At 43.9% G+C, this 19456-nt stretch overlaps 1 protein-coding gene across 1 annotated transcript in view; it reads right to left on the bottom strand.

Moving 5' to 3' along the window:
- TFR2 (transferrin receptor 2) overlaps positions 1-14956 on the bottom strand; it is a 55191-nt gene extending 40235 nt beyond the window's left edge. Inside the window, exons 1-3 of the mRNA XM_078772439.1 lie at positions 14202-14956; positions 6433-6538; positions 6093-6218 (exon numbers count right to left, since the gene is read on the bottom strand). Of these exons, the coding sequence (XP_078628565.1) occupies positions 6093-6218; positions 6433-6538; positions 14202-14329 (360 nt within the window). The 5' untranslated portion in view covers positions 14330-14956. The remainder of the gene's footprint in view (positions 1-6092; positions 6219-6432; positions 6539-14201) is intronic.
- Positions 14957-19456: the final 4500 nt, after the last annotated feature.

Raw genomic sequence — 19456 nt, 5'->3', positions numbered from 1 at the left:
TAGCCTTGGATTGGTTACGCAAGGAACAAGAAAATGTGGAGCTCCGGAACCTGGAGATGCAATTGCAGAGCCAGCAAAGGTTAGAAGAGAAAAAAAAGCAGAGGAAAGGAGAGTTGCAAGAGAACTCGAGGAAAGAAGAGCAGCACAGGAAAGAGAACTCGAGGAAAGAAGAATAAAACAGGAAAGAGCACTCGGAGAAGAGAAGAGAAAAGGAACAAGCAGAGGAAAGGAGAGCTGCAAGGGAAATCGAAGAGAGAAGAGAAAAGGGAAAAGCAGAGGAGAGAAAAGCCGAAAGGGAGTTAAGGGAACGTGACATGGAGCTTCAGCAGGAAATTAAACTCAAGGAGCTGGATTTAATGAAAGAACGGGGAGAGGTACCATCCATGCCGACTGGTTCGACACCGAGTCATAACACCTGGGATGTTGGCAGACATGTGAGGCTGGTTCCACTCTTCAATGAAAAGGAGGTAGCCAATTTTTTTTTTACACTTTGAGAAAGTGGCTCGAATGCTAAAATGGCCTGAGGAGTCCTGGACCATGTTAGTGCAAAGTGTTCTGGTGGGTAAAGCTCAAGATATTTATTTGGCTTTACCGATTGACCAATGTGCAGATTATGAGATAGTGAAGAAAACCATTCTGAAAGCCTATGAACTGGTCCCTGAAGCTTACCGGCAAAAATTCCGGAATGCCAGGAAGAGGGAGAGTGAGACCCATGTGGAGTTTGCCAGAATGAAAGAAACCATGTTTGATCGGTGGTGTGATTCAAAAGGGGTTGGGAAAGACTTCGAACTATTGCGACAATTGATCCTGGTGGAGGAATTCCAACAGTGTGTCCACGCGGACATTAAAGTACATCTGGATGAGAGGAAGGTACCAAAGTTGTATGAGGCAGCAACCATGGCAGATGACTATGCATTAACACACAGGATGGGGTTCCACAAACCTAGCTTTTCGCCTAGACTTAGCCAGGGGAGCTATGGTACATCCGGGGCGGAGAACGAAAATTCATGGGGGCGGCCTCGAGATGACTATGAGGACAAATCTGATACCGCAACTTTTAGGGATCAGAAGACAACAGTTCCAAGGCACACTTATCTTCCGGGGGGGCTCGAGGCAGACCGCGAGTTTCTCCGCCGGACCTACTTGCGGCTTTTGCAATAAACGTGGACACGTGAGGTCCCAATGTTATGCCCTGGAAAGGAACAATGAGGAGCGGAGTCAGACTAGTACAACTCCGAATGCCATGGCAAATGTGAGAAATCGCCCTCAAAAGGGTTACCAACCATTTATTTCAGAGGGGTTTGTGTCATTGGATGGAGACTCGACTAACCAGAGACCTGTTAGGGTAATGAGGGACACAGGAGCACATCAATCGTTAATGCTTGAAGGCATTTTACCATTGTCAGAGAAGACAGCAACTGGTGGTAGTGTTCGTTTACAGGGGATTGGTGGCTGTGATAGAGCTCCACTTCATGCCATCCATTTAGAGTCTGATTTGGTGTCAGGACCGGTCACCGTAGGTTTACAAGCCACTCTTCCTGTAGAAGGGAGTATCTTTTGGGAGGGAGTATCTTTTGTTATCGGGAATGATTTGGCCGGTGGTCAAGTTTCTGGTAACCCGATGGTTGTTAGAAAGCCTTGTATGGAAAATAACACCACACAAGGCAGGGATGGAGGCAATATTGGCAAGCTCTTTGTAGGTGGATTGAACTTCAAAACAAGGGAAGAGGTTGTGACCTCTGTCTTCGGCAAATATGGACCGCTTTTGGAAGTGCGGCTGAGAAAAGACAGGGAAACGCAAAAGTCAAGAGGGTTTGGCTTTGTCACGTTTGAAAACACAGAGGACGCCAAAGAGGCAGAGAAGGATTTGAATGGCAAGGATTTGGATGGTCAGACCATAGCCGGAGAGAAGGCAGGCCATAGGCTTCGAGGGGGCTACAGAAGAGGAAAACGTGGCGGTAGTTTCAGGGGTGGATATGGCTCCCGGGGTGGGAGTAGTGGTTTTGGTGGTGGCCGCAGTCGATATTATTATGGAGGCTCCCAGAGTTACGGCAGCTCCCGAAGGAGTGAGTATCAGGGTAGTGGCCGAGCAGGAGACCGCTATTCACGTGACTACAGTGACAAGCGGTCCAACCGTGATTATTATGAAAGTTAGAAAGAATATAAGCACTGAATGCTGTGGAGCAGCTGAGCCAAGATTCCTACACGGATTAACCGTGAACGCCACGTTCCTAAAGGCGTCCATGTAGTGAATACTTCCAGGCCTCACCACCCAAACACCATGGAACTTGGCTTTCAGCTCGGCCTCCCGGGAAAAGTGCTATAGATTTGCTGGCCTTTGGGTTTTTGATCAACCCCTTAACCTTCATTCAAAAGAAACGAAAAGTAAATCAGAGGGCGATGAGGTGGAGTTTGGCTTTGCAGGAATCCAACTGGGAAATTGAACATGTAAAGGGCAGGGTCAATGTCGTGGCTGATGCTTTGTCAAGAGTGAATTAACTTTGGAAATCTCTGTGGGTTGTGTGAAATTTTGTTGCTTTATTTTTGGGGGATTTTGATTGTTGCTCACGGGAATTGATGTGGTTGTGAGTTTACTTTTGTTTATTTAAAGAGTGTGCCTGCAAAGAAACTTTTCGCTGTGTTCAAACTTTCTTTCTTGAGGGGGGGGAAGTGTTACGGATTCGGCACTCCCGTTGTTGTGGTTTTCACCCACTTGACATATTTCTCATATTATGTACTCTTATTATCTTCAAAAGGTTTATTGTTCATGAATAGTTATCAAAAGTTAAAAAGGTCAACTTTAAAGGATACAGGAAACCGAACCGGAAGACGAAGAGAAAAGAAGAAGAGGCGTGGCGAGAAAAGTCGGACAAGACGCGTGACGTCGAGCTCCGTAGTGAGCGTTGTCTAACGAAGGTCGCGAGGGAATTTTGAGTTCCTTGAAAGCACATCCTGCGATAGGTATTATTGCTGGGATTGAGAAATCTGCGTAGTCAGGTTTAGACTGAGATTCCGACGAATCCTTGCCTGGTCGCATCGACTCAAGTAAGAGCCGTCGGCCATTTTGAACCTCGTGCTTCGTTCACCGACAAAGGTTTTGCTACGCGTCAGCTCTTCTCAACATCCTATCGTCTGTCGGGGATGTGTGTGCGCGACCGTGTCGTCTCCAATTACGTTGCGGTTTGCTGATTGAGCTGTGAACGTGCTCCTCTGGAGGGCGCCTTTTTACAGTTTCGGCTGTGTGACTGCCATTGCCATCTGTACGAGATTCGGGTCTCGACTGGACAGCGGGATTCGGGTCTTGACTGGACAGCGGGATTCGGGTTTCGACTGGACATCGGTCTAGCGATCGCTGGAGCGAATCAACTTCGCCTTGGAGAAGGTTATAGAGACATTGAGGAGTGTCCTTTTTCACTTACTTGGAGCGCAGTGAGTTATCTGACTTTAGTTGATGGTACCATCATAAGATATATAGAGTGCACTCTGGATTGCTATTGGTTGTACCGTTATTCCTGTGTGTGATTTTTTAATACAACATTTGTTCGTTTAAAATCATTGGTGTGGTTTCACTGTTGATTTCTAACACAGAATAACATAATTTTTCTGCCGTGGCTCCTCTCGGGATTCGGAGGTACACCGTGACCAGGGGGTCGGGGAGGAACATGTAACATAGTCAAATCACAACCAAGACAAGATGACTTTTGTGGAAGTTAAAAATCACCAGCATGTGCAAAATCGAGGAATTGGTATATGAGATATCTCTGGCGTCTGTCAACTCCATCCAAAGGAAGACATAGAAAAGCTGGATGGTCATACACGTGGGGTGACTATGCACAGAAAATGTTCGCTTTGGTCACAAAGAGGCACATTGTGGCCACAGAGTTTTATCTATCTATAATTCCAGTAATCTCTGTGTGTGTGTGTGTGTGTTTGTCTGTGTGTCTGTGTGTTTGTCTGTGTTCGCTGTTTCTCGACAACCACGGGTCCGATATACTTGAAACTTGCCAGGTATATTGCTGGGGACCCGAGGATGTGCCTTTTCAAGGTTTCATATTAATCGGAGAAGTAGTTACCGAGCTATGTCCAAAAAACGATTCAACCAATCAGAGAGCAGCGAGCTATCACGTGTGCCGAACGTGGCGAACAGACTCTGTCTCGGACGGCACATTTGAGAGCGTATTCATTTATTTCACGTTGGCAAACTATGTTGGCGCTATGTTGGCGTTAAACTATGTTTTAAAACTAATTTGCGATTCATCGTAACTGCGATATGCGACCTTCCGGACAGTCAAATGAGGACGTCACTTCCGGACTTACGGATAGTCATAGTGACGACGTACTGATGCTGAACGTGGCGAGCAGACGCTGCCTCGGACGGCACATTTGAGAGCGTATTCATTTATTTGACGTTGCAATCTGTGTTGATTGTTGTAAGGTACGATCGATTGTAGTACACGTTTATAATAACTCTGCTGATACAGGCCCGATTAACTGCAGCGCCATCCGAGCTGCGGCGTCGGGACGATACATTCATTGTACGGTCACATCACGCACTTACGGGCACGCCCATGGGCCCATGGGCACGCCCATGCATGCATGGGCGAAGACATTTTTTTTTTTTTTTTTGGCAAGGAACGGGCACCCACGTACGGGCACGTCCTAGTTTAATAAATGACCGTTATGATCTGAACAACTCAATAAAGGACAGTGGACACAAACGGAGAGCTGGGGATTTCATTGGAGGCAGGAAAAACATCATCAATGCGGTTTCATAAGCTTCCATTTTCACAAGAACTCAGTAGATTTTTCACAAATCCACACAATGAAGTCAGGCTTCAATAAATTGTTTTTCATGATTTCAAACACCTTATCATCCCACATGAAGATAAGGAGTTAATCTACACTCAGAGAGCAATGCTTTAATTTGAGGACAAGTGCAGAGATAACTGAGGTAGAATGTCATCAGGCTGAGGCAGACTCCAGAATTTTCTACCATGTACACCATCTCAATCAGAGTGACCCCTGTCCAGCTATTCTTGTCAACGCTGAAGATACTGATGTGATAGTTTTGGCAACACATGTTTCCCAAAGGTTGCAATCCCACTGCATTTGTACAAGAAGAGGAAGATATATGATTGCAAGAATCTTTGCACGAAAGATGTATCCGCAATAATCATTCAACTGCATATCTTCACAGGTGCCGACTGCGTATCTGGATTTTACGCCATGGAAAAACATTATTGTTCTTCCTGATGCACGATCCCTTTTATATAGCCTCGGGGTTGAACTTCAGGTCAACGTGGCTAAAGTTCGGGATTTGGAACACTTCACTCTACGTTGTGTCTATGATGAGAAGCAAACACATTCTCTTGGGCAAGCACGTCCCATCAAGTGAAATACGATGAAAAATAAGGTTACCTCTTGTCTTCCACCAGAACCTGACTTTATCTTCATATCTCAAGAGCCAACTATCAAGTGTGGGTGTTCATGAATTATGCCAAACCCAAAACTCCGGCTTCACCATCGGGGCAAGGCTGGGATACAGATACGAGTACACCTTGTTCAAGTTTAGTTGAAACACTAAATGTTAGAAGTCACATTACAGTGATGCACACCAGTTTCAGTGAGCTTAATGTCCTCAATATTCAATGTTTGTTGTATACTAACCATTTTGCTGTATTAGGTCCTGTAAGAAACGAATATAAGCATTAATATCAGTATTTCTGAGTGCTGTAGGATTTTCTGAGTGATTTTCTGAGTATTTCTGAGTGCATACTGCTACAAGTATGAAAACTCGATTTAGAACCATTTAATCCCCATAATACACACCTTGGTCGACTGTGTAGAGTCTGTAGACAAAACACAAAGATACCAAGACAGGCAATTCACTCATGGTGGCCATATTTGAAATCGCCCCCTAGCGGCCATTTCCCATCATTTCTCAAAATGTGTAGAAGCTAAATTTAAAGGTTGTAATTCCAAGGTACCTAAAATCCACCTTCAAACTTGATTCTCCACAAAATAATCACATGGCTGCTGAAAGTAACCCCACCAAGTTTCATTCAAAAAATAAACAGCATTTTTCATCCTACCTTCTCAGCACTGCTTATATTTCCAGCACGGACCAATACGATGCTGCCATTGAGTTGGGAACCCAGTTTTGTACGCAAGACCTCAAAGTCCTCCAAACGTCCGTAGTTTACATAAACCAGCACACCCTTGAAGAACAAGCAAAATCACGTATTCAAAATACCTCAAGGGGCACAATGAGCCATTGATAATTTACTTTGGTTGGTGATGGTTAAAATTATAATTTTGAGTAGAAATGAAGTTCCAATCTATAAAAATAACTTTCTGCTGCAGACAATGCAATAAAATGACCGAACAATTGCTTTGGCATCCTGCTCCTGTCTCTTCAGTCCAACAACTTACTGTAGCATTACGGCTGGGGCTGTAAGCAAAAAAGGCATTGGAATCTTCAGAAAGGTCTTTGACTGAACCAGGAGGATGCAACAGTTGCACAACGTTTGGATGGTTCCTTTGGGCAAAAAAAAAAAAGTGAAATCAAAATGGTTGGAGCAGTGGTTAAATGTACCTACTCGACTGAAAAACACCTGATCAATTTCAAAGATTAATGATTCATTTCATTGTACTAGCAGAGTACCTGCCCAACAGGCGATGTTGTTCCAACCATGCAGCACATTCTTCTGACATACTTTTATTTGCGGGGTGTATAGGCAACTGACACGATTTAAGATTCAGAGTGCTGCAAGCTTCACACTTCGCAGGGAGCCACGGCCTGTCATCGAACCAGTCAAAGCACCAAAAGAGAGAAGAAGCGAACATCCGCCCAGATAGCTCCACCAAGGTCATCCGCACAGAGGCTAAGAAGAACCACCTTTAGAGGCTACAAAACATCATATCATCCAGTCTAGTTGAATACTGCGTTTAAATCCAACACCTCCTCTGTGGACTTACCACTAGCGCTTGGCCCTCTCATGCGGAAACATACCAGGGAAACTGCGTCACCAAACATATAAATTATTACTAATCAAGTAATCATGTTTATTTTTCATCGATTTATTTGAATTATGCTACGTTTTGTTTGATTCAACGTGTGATTTAACGGTTGTTTTGATGCGACATCCCAAGGGTGGTTTCAGTGGTGCAACGGTTTTGATGTATGGTTTAAATTTTAATGGCAGAAGTTGTTCCAGAAGGGCATTGATTGGTGGTTCAGTGTCCCCACCCCCTTTTTCCCTTATATAAGGGAGGGTATAGAGTTGTTTTGCTTTACTCTTGAGAAAGGTCAGTGGATGCACGTTTGTCCGTGTAGCTGATCGAAACGTCCAGCAGTTGTTTGTTGCTCTTTAAAGGTTGGAGAACTAAAAATGGATTCATTTGATTTTATTCCCAACCGCAAGTCATTACGTAATATATATATATATATATATATATATATACTGAACATCAAAATAAACATCACTTTCATTCTTTGAAATGTGCAGCTTTACAAACACGTTTCTTCAATTGTAATGGCCGATTATGTAACGGGAACTTCACTTCAAGCACCTGTTTGATCAGCAATGGCATGCTTGAGTGGATCTGTGTATGGATCTTTCCCTATAAATATTAAATAATGACCCTCATAATGAAATCCTTCAGTTCTCGTGGATAGACATTCATTTACTGCTGTCTATAGTCACTATAGACTCGCAGGGGTCGACAACCTTTTTGACATGAAGTGCCAGTTTGAAATGTTCTTGTAAATTAGTGTGCCATATCAACATTAAGTTTAACATTAAGTTTAATTATGACACATCAAAAAAAATTCCAACAGACATGGAATTTTATTCCATCCATATAGGCTACATGCATAGGAACATTTTAAAGAAACATTTATCTCTCATAATCAGGACATTGTAATGATCATTTTATCATTGTAAAATTTGTCCCCCATGAGGTTACAAATTATATGCACGGACCCCATTTCAAAACACTGCTTTCAGTAACTCATTTACAAAGTATTGCATTGGGAACAAATGTCAAAAAGGGAGAATAAAGTGTATCAAACAGAAATACCAGTACTATACAAGAATGCTGCCATCCTCATGAAAACATCCACATCTGAGTTGGAAAAAAAGAGATGGACAAACAGCTACATATGCAACCCATGTGTACTACAAATACACAGATGCCTACCAGTCAGTGTGATCCCTGGCCCTGCTTTCCTTTGCTGAGCGCCATTATCTGGGGGTTGTAGTTAGTAACTTTAAGTTGCAAACATGCTTCGGAGTGGTCGGTTGTCAAACGACTGCGGGAGGGGCTGAGCACGTTCTTCATGTGTGAGAATATCTGCTCACAGAGGTACGTTGACCCGAAGACTGACAGCAAAGCCAGTGCAACGTTCCAGAGACAGCTGAACTTCTTCAGCACGGATGTCCAGCAAGTGAAGATGCAGGTTCCGTGATCTTGCACTGCCGTGGTTTCTAGTTGTTTCCGTAGCTCTGCAAACTTCGTCACCCACAGTGTTGAACTCTCCATCTCAATCAGCTGCCTTTCCATGTCCTGTGTATCCAACCAGTCTATCAGAGATAAATCCAATTCGTGTCCATCAAAGCTGTCTGGCTTGATCAAGAAAGAGAACATGGGTCCATACTTCTGAAAGTCCCCAAATCGTGTTGTGAACTCCGACTCAAGCTCGCTCATGTATTTGCATATTTCAGCAGTGCTGATGCTGTGCTGCGAGGACAGCTCCCTTACGTGTCTGAAGTAGCGGAAAGTGGAGGTCGCAACATCGCTTGAAAAGATTGCTAGCTTGCCGACAAAAGCCGTCCATGTGTCGAACATGTCCAAAACAGTTTGCCCTGCACCTTGCAGTCGGAGATTGAGCTCGTTGGTGTCCCGTAATATCCATGAGAAACACAAGTTTCACAACCCTCTTCTCGTTCTGGGTAGTTTTGGCCCTTTTCAGTCAGGAAGGCCTTGATGGCATCAAAGCAGCTGACAAACTGCTCCAAAACTTTTCCGCAGCGAAGCCACCTAACCACTGAGTGGAGAGTGATATCTTTGTATGTGCAGTCCATTTCCTTGAGCAGGGACTAGAACTGTCGGTGTGTCAGAGCAGATTGCTTAACTATAATAATAATAATAATTCATTTATTTTGTATAGCGCTTTTCATGAAGCCCAAAGGCGCTTTGACAGAGTGCAAAACATAATACATAACAAAACAAGAAAACAACAAACAACAAGAAAACAACAACAAGTCAACTATGACCTTAATAACCTTTACTACCATAGTCATAACCTCATTAAGATCTGAATTTGACATCTTTGCACAGAGGTTTTCTTGGTGTATTATGCAGTGGAGTTTCATGATGGCGTGACCGACTTTTTCCTCAATTAATCTGACAGCTCTCCTCTGTTTCCCAACCATGGCGGGGGCACCATCTGTTGTCACTGCAAAAATCTTCCTGATGTCAATCCCTTGCTCCTCAAAATGTTCCATAAGCACCTTGGCTATGTCCTCACCTTTTGTTGTGTCAGACATTGGCTTTAAGCAGCAGAGTTCCTCTCTTGCAGTCGAATCACAGTATCTTGCCATGACTGCCAAACGTGGTATGTCATTCACATCCATGCTCTCGTCAAGTGCAATGCTAAATACCACAGCATCATTTAACCCAGCTATTTGCTGCGTGCTGACATTTTCTACCATTTCTTTGATGTGTCACTCAACACTTCTAGCTGACATGGGAATATCTTTTATTCTTGATTTGATTGGGTCTTTGTTTGGTAAGCCTTCAAACAGAACCTCTGAGCTACAAAGAAAAGCCTCCTTAATATATTCGCCATCAGTGAATGGCTTTCCACGTTTCGCAATGCAATGAGCAATGCGATAGCTTGCATCAGTCACATGGTTTTTAGCAGTGGCAAAGATTTTGAGGGTGTTGGCTTGCTTCCCATACCTGGACACGGCACGTTTGATGGATTCTGCCTTGTCTGCCTGATCTTTGAAAGTTTTCTCGTGCTTTGTCTCAAAATGGCGCTTAACACGACGTTCGACAAACAACATTTTCAAAACAAAGTACACACAGCATGGTCCTTCTGAAAAACAAAACCCCACTCTTCTGTCCATGAGGGCTGGAATGCCCGAACCTTTACTTCAGCTTTCTTAGCCAGTGGCTAGTGGGGTTGCCATCATCTACCGAACCTGAACCTGAGTATAGACATATGTATATATAGGGGGGATTAAACCCCTTTTTCCCCTTGGGTCTTCGTGTCCACGAGGTCGAATCGCCACTTCCGCAGCAAGCGTGAAAAAAGGTATCACGTCGACGCTGCACGTACCTTTGACCCACGCTGCCACGAAAACGGGGACCGGACCTCGCACAAGCCACGCTAATCGATTACGCACGAGCGGTGTGCGTATCACGCGACCCGTGCCGTTACTTTTATGGAACCCGATTCGAGTGGTTTTATTCGTACTATGCCAGGCCAATTAATGGAAGGGACGGGAACGGTCAAATCAGAGGAAGAACACAATTTATTATAATGTACAGTGATCAGGATAAAGGAAAGGGGACACAGAGCAGATGCTTAAACAATGTTAACTTAATTCCCAGACACAGGGCCCACTCACTCACACGGGGAAATGGAGGAAGAAAGTTCGCGTGCCAAACGCGCCTTGCCGTTGGTTGCTCCCGGACAGCTCGCCCGGGGTGGCCCTCTGGTGGTCACGGCACGTGCAGGGAGCGCAGGCAAGGATGTCGCGCGTCTGTGGCCCAGAATGGGTCATCTTTTCAAGCGCAAGGCACAGGGAAAGTTCATGTACAATGACGATAACAGGCGATTCAATGCAAGTACTTCGACTTGTTCAGGGGCTGGGCGATTCTCTTTCTTTTTTCTTTTCTTCCTCTCTCCTCTCTCCTCTCTCCTCTCTCCTCTCTCCTGCGCGTTCTCACTCCTTGCGTTCTGCCGCGGGGGGCTCGGGGCAGGGTTTTATAGCTCCGCCCCAGCCCTACCCGAATGTTCCAGGCTCCTCCTCATCGTCGTTGTGAGCCACTCCCCTCGAGCTCTGATAGGCGGCTCGTTGCTTACCGGCCACTCCCTCCTGCAGCTTCGCCCTTCGGCCTTGCCAGACTTGTTCAGGCCGAGCACATGGCATGCTAGCCCAATTGAGGCCTACTCACTGGCCTACTCAACACAAAACTAACACAGGAAAGGAGACTACCTTACATTTACTAAGAAATAACTATACGACAGCGAGGCTACATGTTGTGGTGCATCTACCTACGAGGGGGGTTATCCTTTATTCTCAGAACCGCAACAATATATATATATATATATATATATATATATATATATATATATTGTTGTGGATATGAGAATCGAGTTTTTTTTATTGTGTAATGAATTGTAAAGACCACCCTCCTGCCTCCATTCTGTGTATAAAGGTCAAAGGGCGTCCCTTAGTTCGGTCATATACCATCACGTTAACCAATCATAGATTTCCTCCTTGTTGGTAGTTTATTTCCTTATTCTATGTAGGTTAAGGCTGTGTCTTCCATTCATTGACACTCCATTGCACCGAATTCAAATAGATAGATCCCCTTTCATTCCCATTCCCAAAGCCTCTACTGCCAACTGCATTTGCCGCCATTACGGCGTGGTCAGCTCGGGGAAGAAGGGCGTGCCCACCCATCGTCATCAAGGGTGGAGCCAGAGAGCCCGTGCCCACCAATAGGACTGCGGAGAGCGACCCGATGGGCGTTTCCTGGAGGCCGGCGGCTTGATCGCCCGAGGCGTTATATAAGCGTGCGCGGAAGCCTCTGAGAGAGTTCTAAGAGTTGCGCCAGAGACGGCAGATGAGTCGAGACGAGCCCTCGGAGAGAGAAGGGAGACGCGTCCTGAGGTGAGCCAGAGAAGCAGCTTTGGCTCCACCAGCAGTTTTGGCTCCACCCATAGTTTTGGCTCCACCAGCAGTTTTGGCTCCACAAGCAGCGTTGACTCCACCAGGCAGCTTCGACCCGTTACCCCGCGGGAGCCAGATTGCGGTGGCATCGGTGGCCGTCAAGCTCCAGCCAGCTCCGTGCCTTCCTCCCCTTCTCTGCCGTCCCAAACCATTCCAGTCCTTCCATTCCTGCCTGCAAATTCCCCATTCGTGTGAGTCCGTCTTTGTTTGTTCTGTCCTGGGTATTAATTAAGACTGCATAGGTAAGCTAAGTTTCACTGTGTCCTTCTGATCCGTCCCTCTTTCTGCCTTTATTTTATTATCCTTCCTTCTCCTTGGTTTCTTTTGGTTGTAAATAGTAATAAATCCTATTCGTATTTCCTACCTCTTGTCTTCTTCTTCTTCACATCCGTCGTCTTTGTCTTTTCCCAATTGAATACCTGTGGCACGATTTGGCCAACGTTCAGAATCGGGTCTAGTCTTTGTTAACGGTTCGGGCCGCGGCTGCCATCCGCTCGGCAAATTACCATCTTATCCGCGGTCGTGAACGAAGCTGCTCACCGGCCTTTCCGGAGGTCGCGGTGCAGCTTCAGGGACCCCGTCGGTCAGTGACAAACGAGGGGACTAATCCCCCCTCAAAGGGGAACCATAGGCCGACATTGGGTTCCGTAACAATATATATATATATATATGATTGTTGTTTATGATCAGAGGGCAGCATAATTCAAGCTGACCTCTACATCACATTTCCAAGCTGGCCTCCAAAGCCTGTCGCCGACTGGGCGTCCTCCGTCGTGCGAAGTCCTTCCTTGGCACACCTGAGCTCCTCACCACATACAAGGCTTTCATCCGCAGCTCAATGGAATACTGTTCCCCCCTCTGGGCCGGTGCTCCTGCCTCACACCGAGCTCGACTTCACGCTGTTGAAACCAAAGCTTTCAGAATCATTGGAATCTTCTGTGATGAAGCTAACTCCGAGGGCCTTTCACTCACTCACCGCAGGCAGGTTGGTGGTCTTTCTGAATTCTACCGACTCCTCTCCGGCCTTGCTCCCCCAGCTCTCTCTGTGCTCTGTCCCCCAAACATTCCTACAGGTCACACAAGATCTGCCAGCAACCCTCTTATGGCTAAACTGCAAAAATCTAGGCTCTCTGCTCACCTTCACTCTTTCATTCCCCTTTTCTCCCGCCTCTGGAACAAACTCCCCCACTCCCTTCAATCCCACTCCTCCCTCCAGGTCTTTAAAACAGCTGTTCACCACCATCTCTTATCTTCCCCCATCCAAAACATTGATCTTTTCTTCCCCCGCTAATTCACCCCAGATACACTTTTTCGAAATTCCAACTTCTTTCCTGGAAGTCCTTGCAGTGTCCATATGTTTTATACCTCTCCCACCTCCCCCCAAGCCCTCTCCCTCCCACAGTTCTCATGTCCCTGCTCTCAAATGTTGTGTTTGTGTCCTTCGCCCTCTCTCCCCATCTTCTCTATCGCTCCCCTTATTTTGTTTTACGTGTTGGTTTCTGTCGGTTTGACTTTTTGTGTGATTAATGTTAGCTCTTTCACGAGCCTCAATCTTGTATACAAAAAAAAAAAAATTAGGTGCATGAATAGAAAATCGAACTTATGAGTGGGTGAACCTTTATAAGCTGATTCAATAGAGTTCATAATGAGGATGGTGCATTGTCAGGAATGGAAGCAAACTGCTGGACGTCACTAACAACTTATCAATAGACATGAACCATCAAATATTTCAATTGTTGGGAAGTTAAATGTTAAATAAATTGAACCGCTAATCAAAAACTAAATAAAAAGGAAGAAAGGTTTTTGGTAAAAACAAAATGAATTATTAGATGAGGAGCTTCTGAAAGTGTTTTCATGGCATATTTGACTGTCATGATTCTAACAGAAAAAAACACGACATTCAGTACAAAGTGTGCCTCCGTGATGTAAACTTCCTTATCTATTAACTTTTAAGTATTGATCTCTGTGAACACATTTCAACATATTTATCGCAACCGGTTTGTAAATAATTCTCCATGAACAATCATTTTTCAACCTGCAAAATACAACTTTTACACAAGTTAATCCCCAAATAATATTTAAGAATCAGGTCAAAGGTTTTAATTTAGACATCAAAAAGTAAATAAAACATCATATCCTGCCCATGGATATACCAATGTGTACGGTGTCCTACTTTGAGGTCAGCAGCTATTTGACAAGTTAGAGGAATAGTGCATTGCATGCCCTGACCTGTCAGGTTCTTGTAGTGAGACCTGATGAACATCAGTTTTGACAGAGGAAAGTGAGCAAAGTTGAAACTGGTCAAACACCATTTGGGCTGCTGAGGAAGAATCTGGTGACCCAGCTGTACGCTTCATCGCGCTGAACTTGCTGTAAAGGCAGAGGAGCAGTGAGCAGCAGAGGACAAGTTCTTAACATTCGCTTATTAATTTGCACTACTTATTTACATGAGCAAGATTAGTCATGTTATTCCAAATAAATGTGAAAATACAGGGTATTTCAAAAAGATTGATACAACTTTGACCTCCTGCCATTTCTTTGTTTTTTGACCTATTTCCTTTTCAGGGTTTGGTCGTGTTATCGTGGTATTTGTTCCCTGGGATTTCTAGCTCCATAGCTCAACCATGCCATTGACAGTGGAGCAGAAGACAAAAATGGTGGCTCAGTGGCATGAGACAATCATATGTAGACACCCGCTGGATGCTCTGCCGGAATACAACCTCAGAACATGTAATGGACCGACAAATTGTGCCATTCAACATATTGTGAAACATTTTGAGCACAAGGGTACAGTGCACAACCAGAGCAAGGGAAACAGTGGCAGGCCAACATCAGTAACCAAGAGCCAAGCCAACACAGACACCATGTTTGGTTCTGCAGTGGACAGTCCCAAGAAGTCCCACCGCCGGCGCTTCCAGGAGCTGGGCATCAAACCAACATCAGTCTGGCGTATCATCACTAAGGAACTGAAACTTTTCCCATACATCATCTCTATTGGGCATAACCTGAGTCGATATGTTTATGCGCCAACACCTAGCCTGGTGTTGGCTTAGCGGTTAGGGTGCCGGCTTGGGATCCTAGGATCCTGGGTTCGAATCCCGATCAATCACTAAATTAACGCCAGGGGGGTTGACTCAGCCTGTCATCCTTCCGAGGTCGGCAAATTGAGTACCAGCTCGCTGGGATGAATGATCCCGGTGTGTACCCCGGTTTAGAATAGGTACACCGTATCCCTGCGCATCGTAAGAGCGTGACCAAGGGTTGGCGTCAGGAAGGGCATCCGGCCATAAAAACATTGCCTCAAACAGGGAACCATGATTGTCATGGGGCCCGCAAGGCTAACCCCCGCTCTAGCGGAGAAAATGGCCTTAAAACGATCATTCATTCATTTTCATTCAATATTCAATTCAATTTCATTTTTTGGTTTTTTTTTTTTATGCCATAAGGAGACTTGATATGTGCAACTGTCTCAGTGACAGGATGGAGCGGTACCCAAACTGGATCAACCTGATGTCGTTCAGTGATGAAGCACATTTCCACTTGAACGGTGCCATCAACAACCACAACAACATTTTCTGGGGGGCAGAACCACCTGAGATCACTGAGAGGTACCTGAAAGGGCCTAAGAGGGGCACACATTGAGAACGTCAATTACAAGGATTTTGGGTAAATTCCAATTTCAGACCTTGGCCTCTCACTAACTCTAGCAGTGACTTACTGCAATAGCAAATCAATGATAGAAAATACCATGTTATAAGCTTTCAAGACATGTTTGGTTCACGTTCCTGAGGTTTTTGTTTCTTTGCAAATAAACGTTTAAAGTTGTATCACTCTTTTTGAAACACCCTGTATCTATGAGAAACACCTTTTGAAATTATTTGTAAATAATGTAATGTCTAACATAAACCAACAAAAGTAAATCTGGAGCACCCTTGCACGACGTTGTTCCAGTTATAATAATAATCTTTATTGTCCTATATTCCGGGAAATTATTATTTTGTGACACCAAGTTAACCATCATAAAAACATAAAACACAAAGGGAAGAACAAAACAAAATAAAAAGATATAAAATATAAAATATGGAAGATGGACTAAACAGCAAAATGGCTAGGAATTTGAATTTAGCATTTAAATTGCACATGGTACAAATGACTGAGAATGTTGTTCTTCATCCTCCTTGCACGAAAGCGTCTCCCTGATGGCAGTTTTTCAAAAAGTCCGTTCAAGAAGTGACTTTCATCGGTACACACCTGCACCGACATCGCTACAAGTTAAAGTCCAAAATTAAAAATAAACAATTATATAAAACTATCATGAATCTAGCAAGTTTTCAGGGTAGGTATCCACTCCCATCTAGTGTAGGCTGCTCTGTCTTAAAAATGGCTGTCGTGTTTTTTTTTTGTTAAAAGCAAAATTCCACTTGATTCCTTGTCTTTGGGGTGTCACATGTTCGAAAAAATAGGTTGTTAATTTTTTAAAACGGATTAAGGGTGTCAAATCCAAGATGGCCGCCAAAATATATAAATTCCATTAAAACTGGTATTCTGAACACAGTACGAGGTCCAAATTAATGATAATACCCATAATTTCAATACCAAGGAGTTCAAAAACAATTAATTTCAATATGGCAGTCAAATTCAAAATGGTGGAAAAATCCAAGATGGCCGCCACTTCTTAAATAACCACAGTACAAAAACTTAATGTTCTTGATAACACAAATTGTGAATGATGGAAAAGGTCCATTTGGTGGTAATACCCGCACAAGCAATGCTTAGCCGTTGGGGAAATATGTTACTGATTTGTTGAAAACGGTGGATGGCAGCCATCTTGAATTTTTAAATGGCTGCCATTAGAAACACAGGCCGATCTTATTATTTGAGTGAGTGAAAACGTCTACATCCTCTACCAGTATTACAATATTGATTATAATCTTGACATTAATGTACAAAGCACTGTTTCTATTTTAGGTTACTATGCTGTCAACCATGTCCATCCCCAGATTTTGAAGTTCAGGACAGATTAGCAAGCAAAAAAGTTGTTAGCTGTACCATGGTAGGAGTCCTTACCCACTCAAGATATACCGTATCTGAACAAGCGTTTTGATAGTAGCCAGGTTAGTGAGTAGTATTGGAAAATGAACCAGAAACTTAAGCAACAAAACAAGAGAAACTGAATAGCAGAAAACAATTTGCATTGACTGTAAAGGCGGGCAATGGTCCTTCACCTTCAATGATCCTTTTTATACATCCACGGTATGTACTGATTCCTGTCATATTGTATTATATCTGTAGTGCATTAAACACTAGTTGTCCTATGTACACATTTGCTGTTATACTTGTAGGTTAGAACGCCCTAAACCCTGTTCCTCCCCTTCTCAGAAGTTTGAACAAGCATCTCGTATCAAAGTTGATAAGAAGCCATGGGTAGAAGCCCTGACGACAAGCACAAAACACAACGTAGTGGATTTATTGCCAGGTTAGTGGTGGATTGTTAAGTGTAGTTACAGTTATATGCAGCAACATTGGATACTTATTATGACGAGTTTGATTCTACATTGTAGTCTGGGATCCGAGACCTCAAAATTTGATTTTGAAGTGACACCCCTGCTATAAAATGTTTGACCCCTAGATCATGTCTGTGGGGTTGTTAGCCACCAGAAAAGTGACTTTAGCAAGGTAGTTTGGATTGCGCGAATTCTGTAGGGACGTTTTTTTAACTTGGGGCATCAACTGTAAAAAAGCAAGAAATTTATGGGTAGGGGAAATTCAATTGACCATATATCCCATAATACAGGGGTGAGTGCAACAAATTACCACTCATTCTTTTTGTTATAAAGTTGGCTTTTATATGAAACATGATTCAACGTGATTGGACCATCCATGAGGTCAGCAGAGGTCAAAAGGTCACGGAAAGTGGGTTAAGCTAAAAGTTTAGCTCCTTTAGTAAATAAAATCACATTTTTCCTACTTCAAGCTCAATATAGCCAAACTTTTACACCCAAAATATGTTGTTTGTACCCCTCTGATGTTTTTGGGAAATAAATGCCCCGACTGAACTTAACTTACTGGCATGTATGTCACTTTAGATTTGCATAACTTTAAAAAATCACCAAAATCGGGCATTCACACTATCTATTTGCACGGTACTCTTCAACATGTTTTAAAACGACAAGTCATACCACATACTGTCTGGAAAAGTGTCATTACCTCTATTTACTCATCATCATCACCGTCATCAGTCAGAAGCCGTCCACGGCTTCGTCCACAGCTTCGGGAGAAGAAAAATTCGGAAAGGTAGGGTGTGCAATCCCAGTCAGTGATGAAATTGAAATACCATATGAAGGTGCCTCTAGTCAAGTCCCGGTCGCATTGTACAATCACTTGGCATGGTTACTAACAGAGGGAGATGAGTGTCTCGGTGAAGATGGCAAAGTCGAGCTTACCAAAGATGATGAAGAGAAGGTACTGAATTTGGCACAGGACATTGTAGGATGTCTTAGCAGGCAGCCACTTCCCAAACACATCGGTGTTGCCCTACATATTCTGAAGCAAACACGTAGTAAAAACCTTGTGACAATGATTAACAAATTTGGACACTGCATCAGTTATCCCACTGCTCAGCGACACATCACAACAGCCGCCAATGATGTTTCTGAACGAGAAGAAAGGGAAGGGTTGTTCATTCCAACAAACATCACACCAGGACACTTTACCCACTATGCATTGGATAACTTAAACTTCCATTCAGAGACACAAGATGGTGGTAGTTTTGATGCTACAACAAATATAATTTATCAGTTCACATTTGAGGGAGAAGGAAGTGGGGAGGTAGTGGGGGCAGTGCCCCTTAAGAAAACCAGGAAACTGACTATCAGTGAACCAGACAAATTCGTTCCAGTAAGTAGTAAACTGACACTGAAGGACAGAAGACAGGCTAGGTCATTACGTGATATTGAACTTCCTCATGATGACAAGGGGGAAGCCTGCTTTCTAGCTGACAAAAACATCGTTTGGTTCCTACTGAGGATGTATCCAACACAGTTGATGACGGGTGAAAACGACAAGGACACTGGTAGCCTGACATGGAGCAGCTTCTTTGAATACAGTTCTGGGCAACATACAGAGAAAACAAAGATTGGTTATGGACCATTGCTTCCACAAAACCCAACCAACGCAGATGTAGTCCAGACCTCATTGGACTACTTTGTCTCCTTGAGTCTTAAGATGGGTCAGGCTAAGACGGTGGTGACTTGTGACCAGGCGATATATGACATAGTAAAGGGGTTGTTTAGGAAGGAATCGGAAAAATACAAAGATGTTATTGTTCGACTTGGAGGATTCCATATTGCCCAGAACGTCTTGGGATCTATTGGATTTTTCATAATGGAGAGTGGCATAGAGGACATTCTGGTTTCTAGTGATATCTGTGGTCGAGGTACAGCCAATAAAGTCATGGCAGGAAAAGATTATTATAAGATGGTCCG

Source organism: Myxine glutinosa, chromosome 2 (assembly GCF_964187855.1).
Source record: "Myxine glutinosa chromosome 2, kmMyxGlut1.1, whole genome shotgun sequence".
Taxonomy (NCBI): domain Eukaryota; kingdom Metazoa; phylum Chordata; class Myxini; order Myxiniformes; family Myxinidae; genus Myxine; species Myxine glutinosa.
Note: the sequence above shows the minus strand (reverse complement) of the source record. Positions and strands in the feature narration are given on the sequence as shown.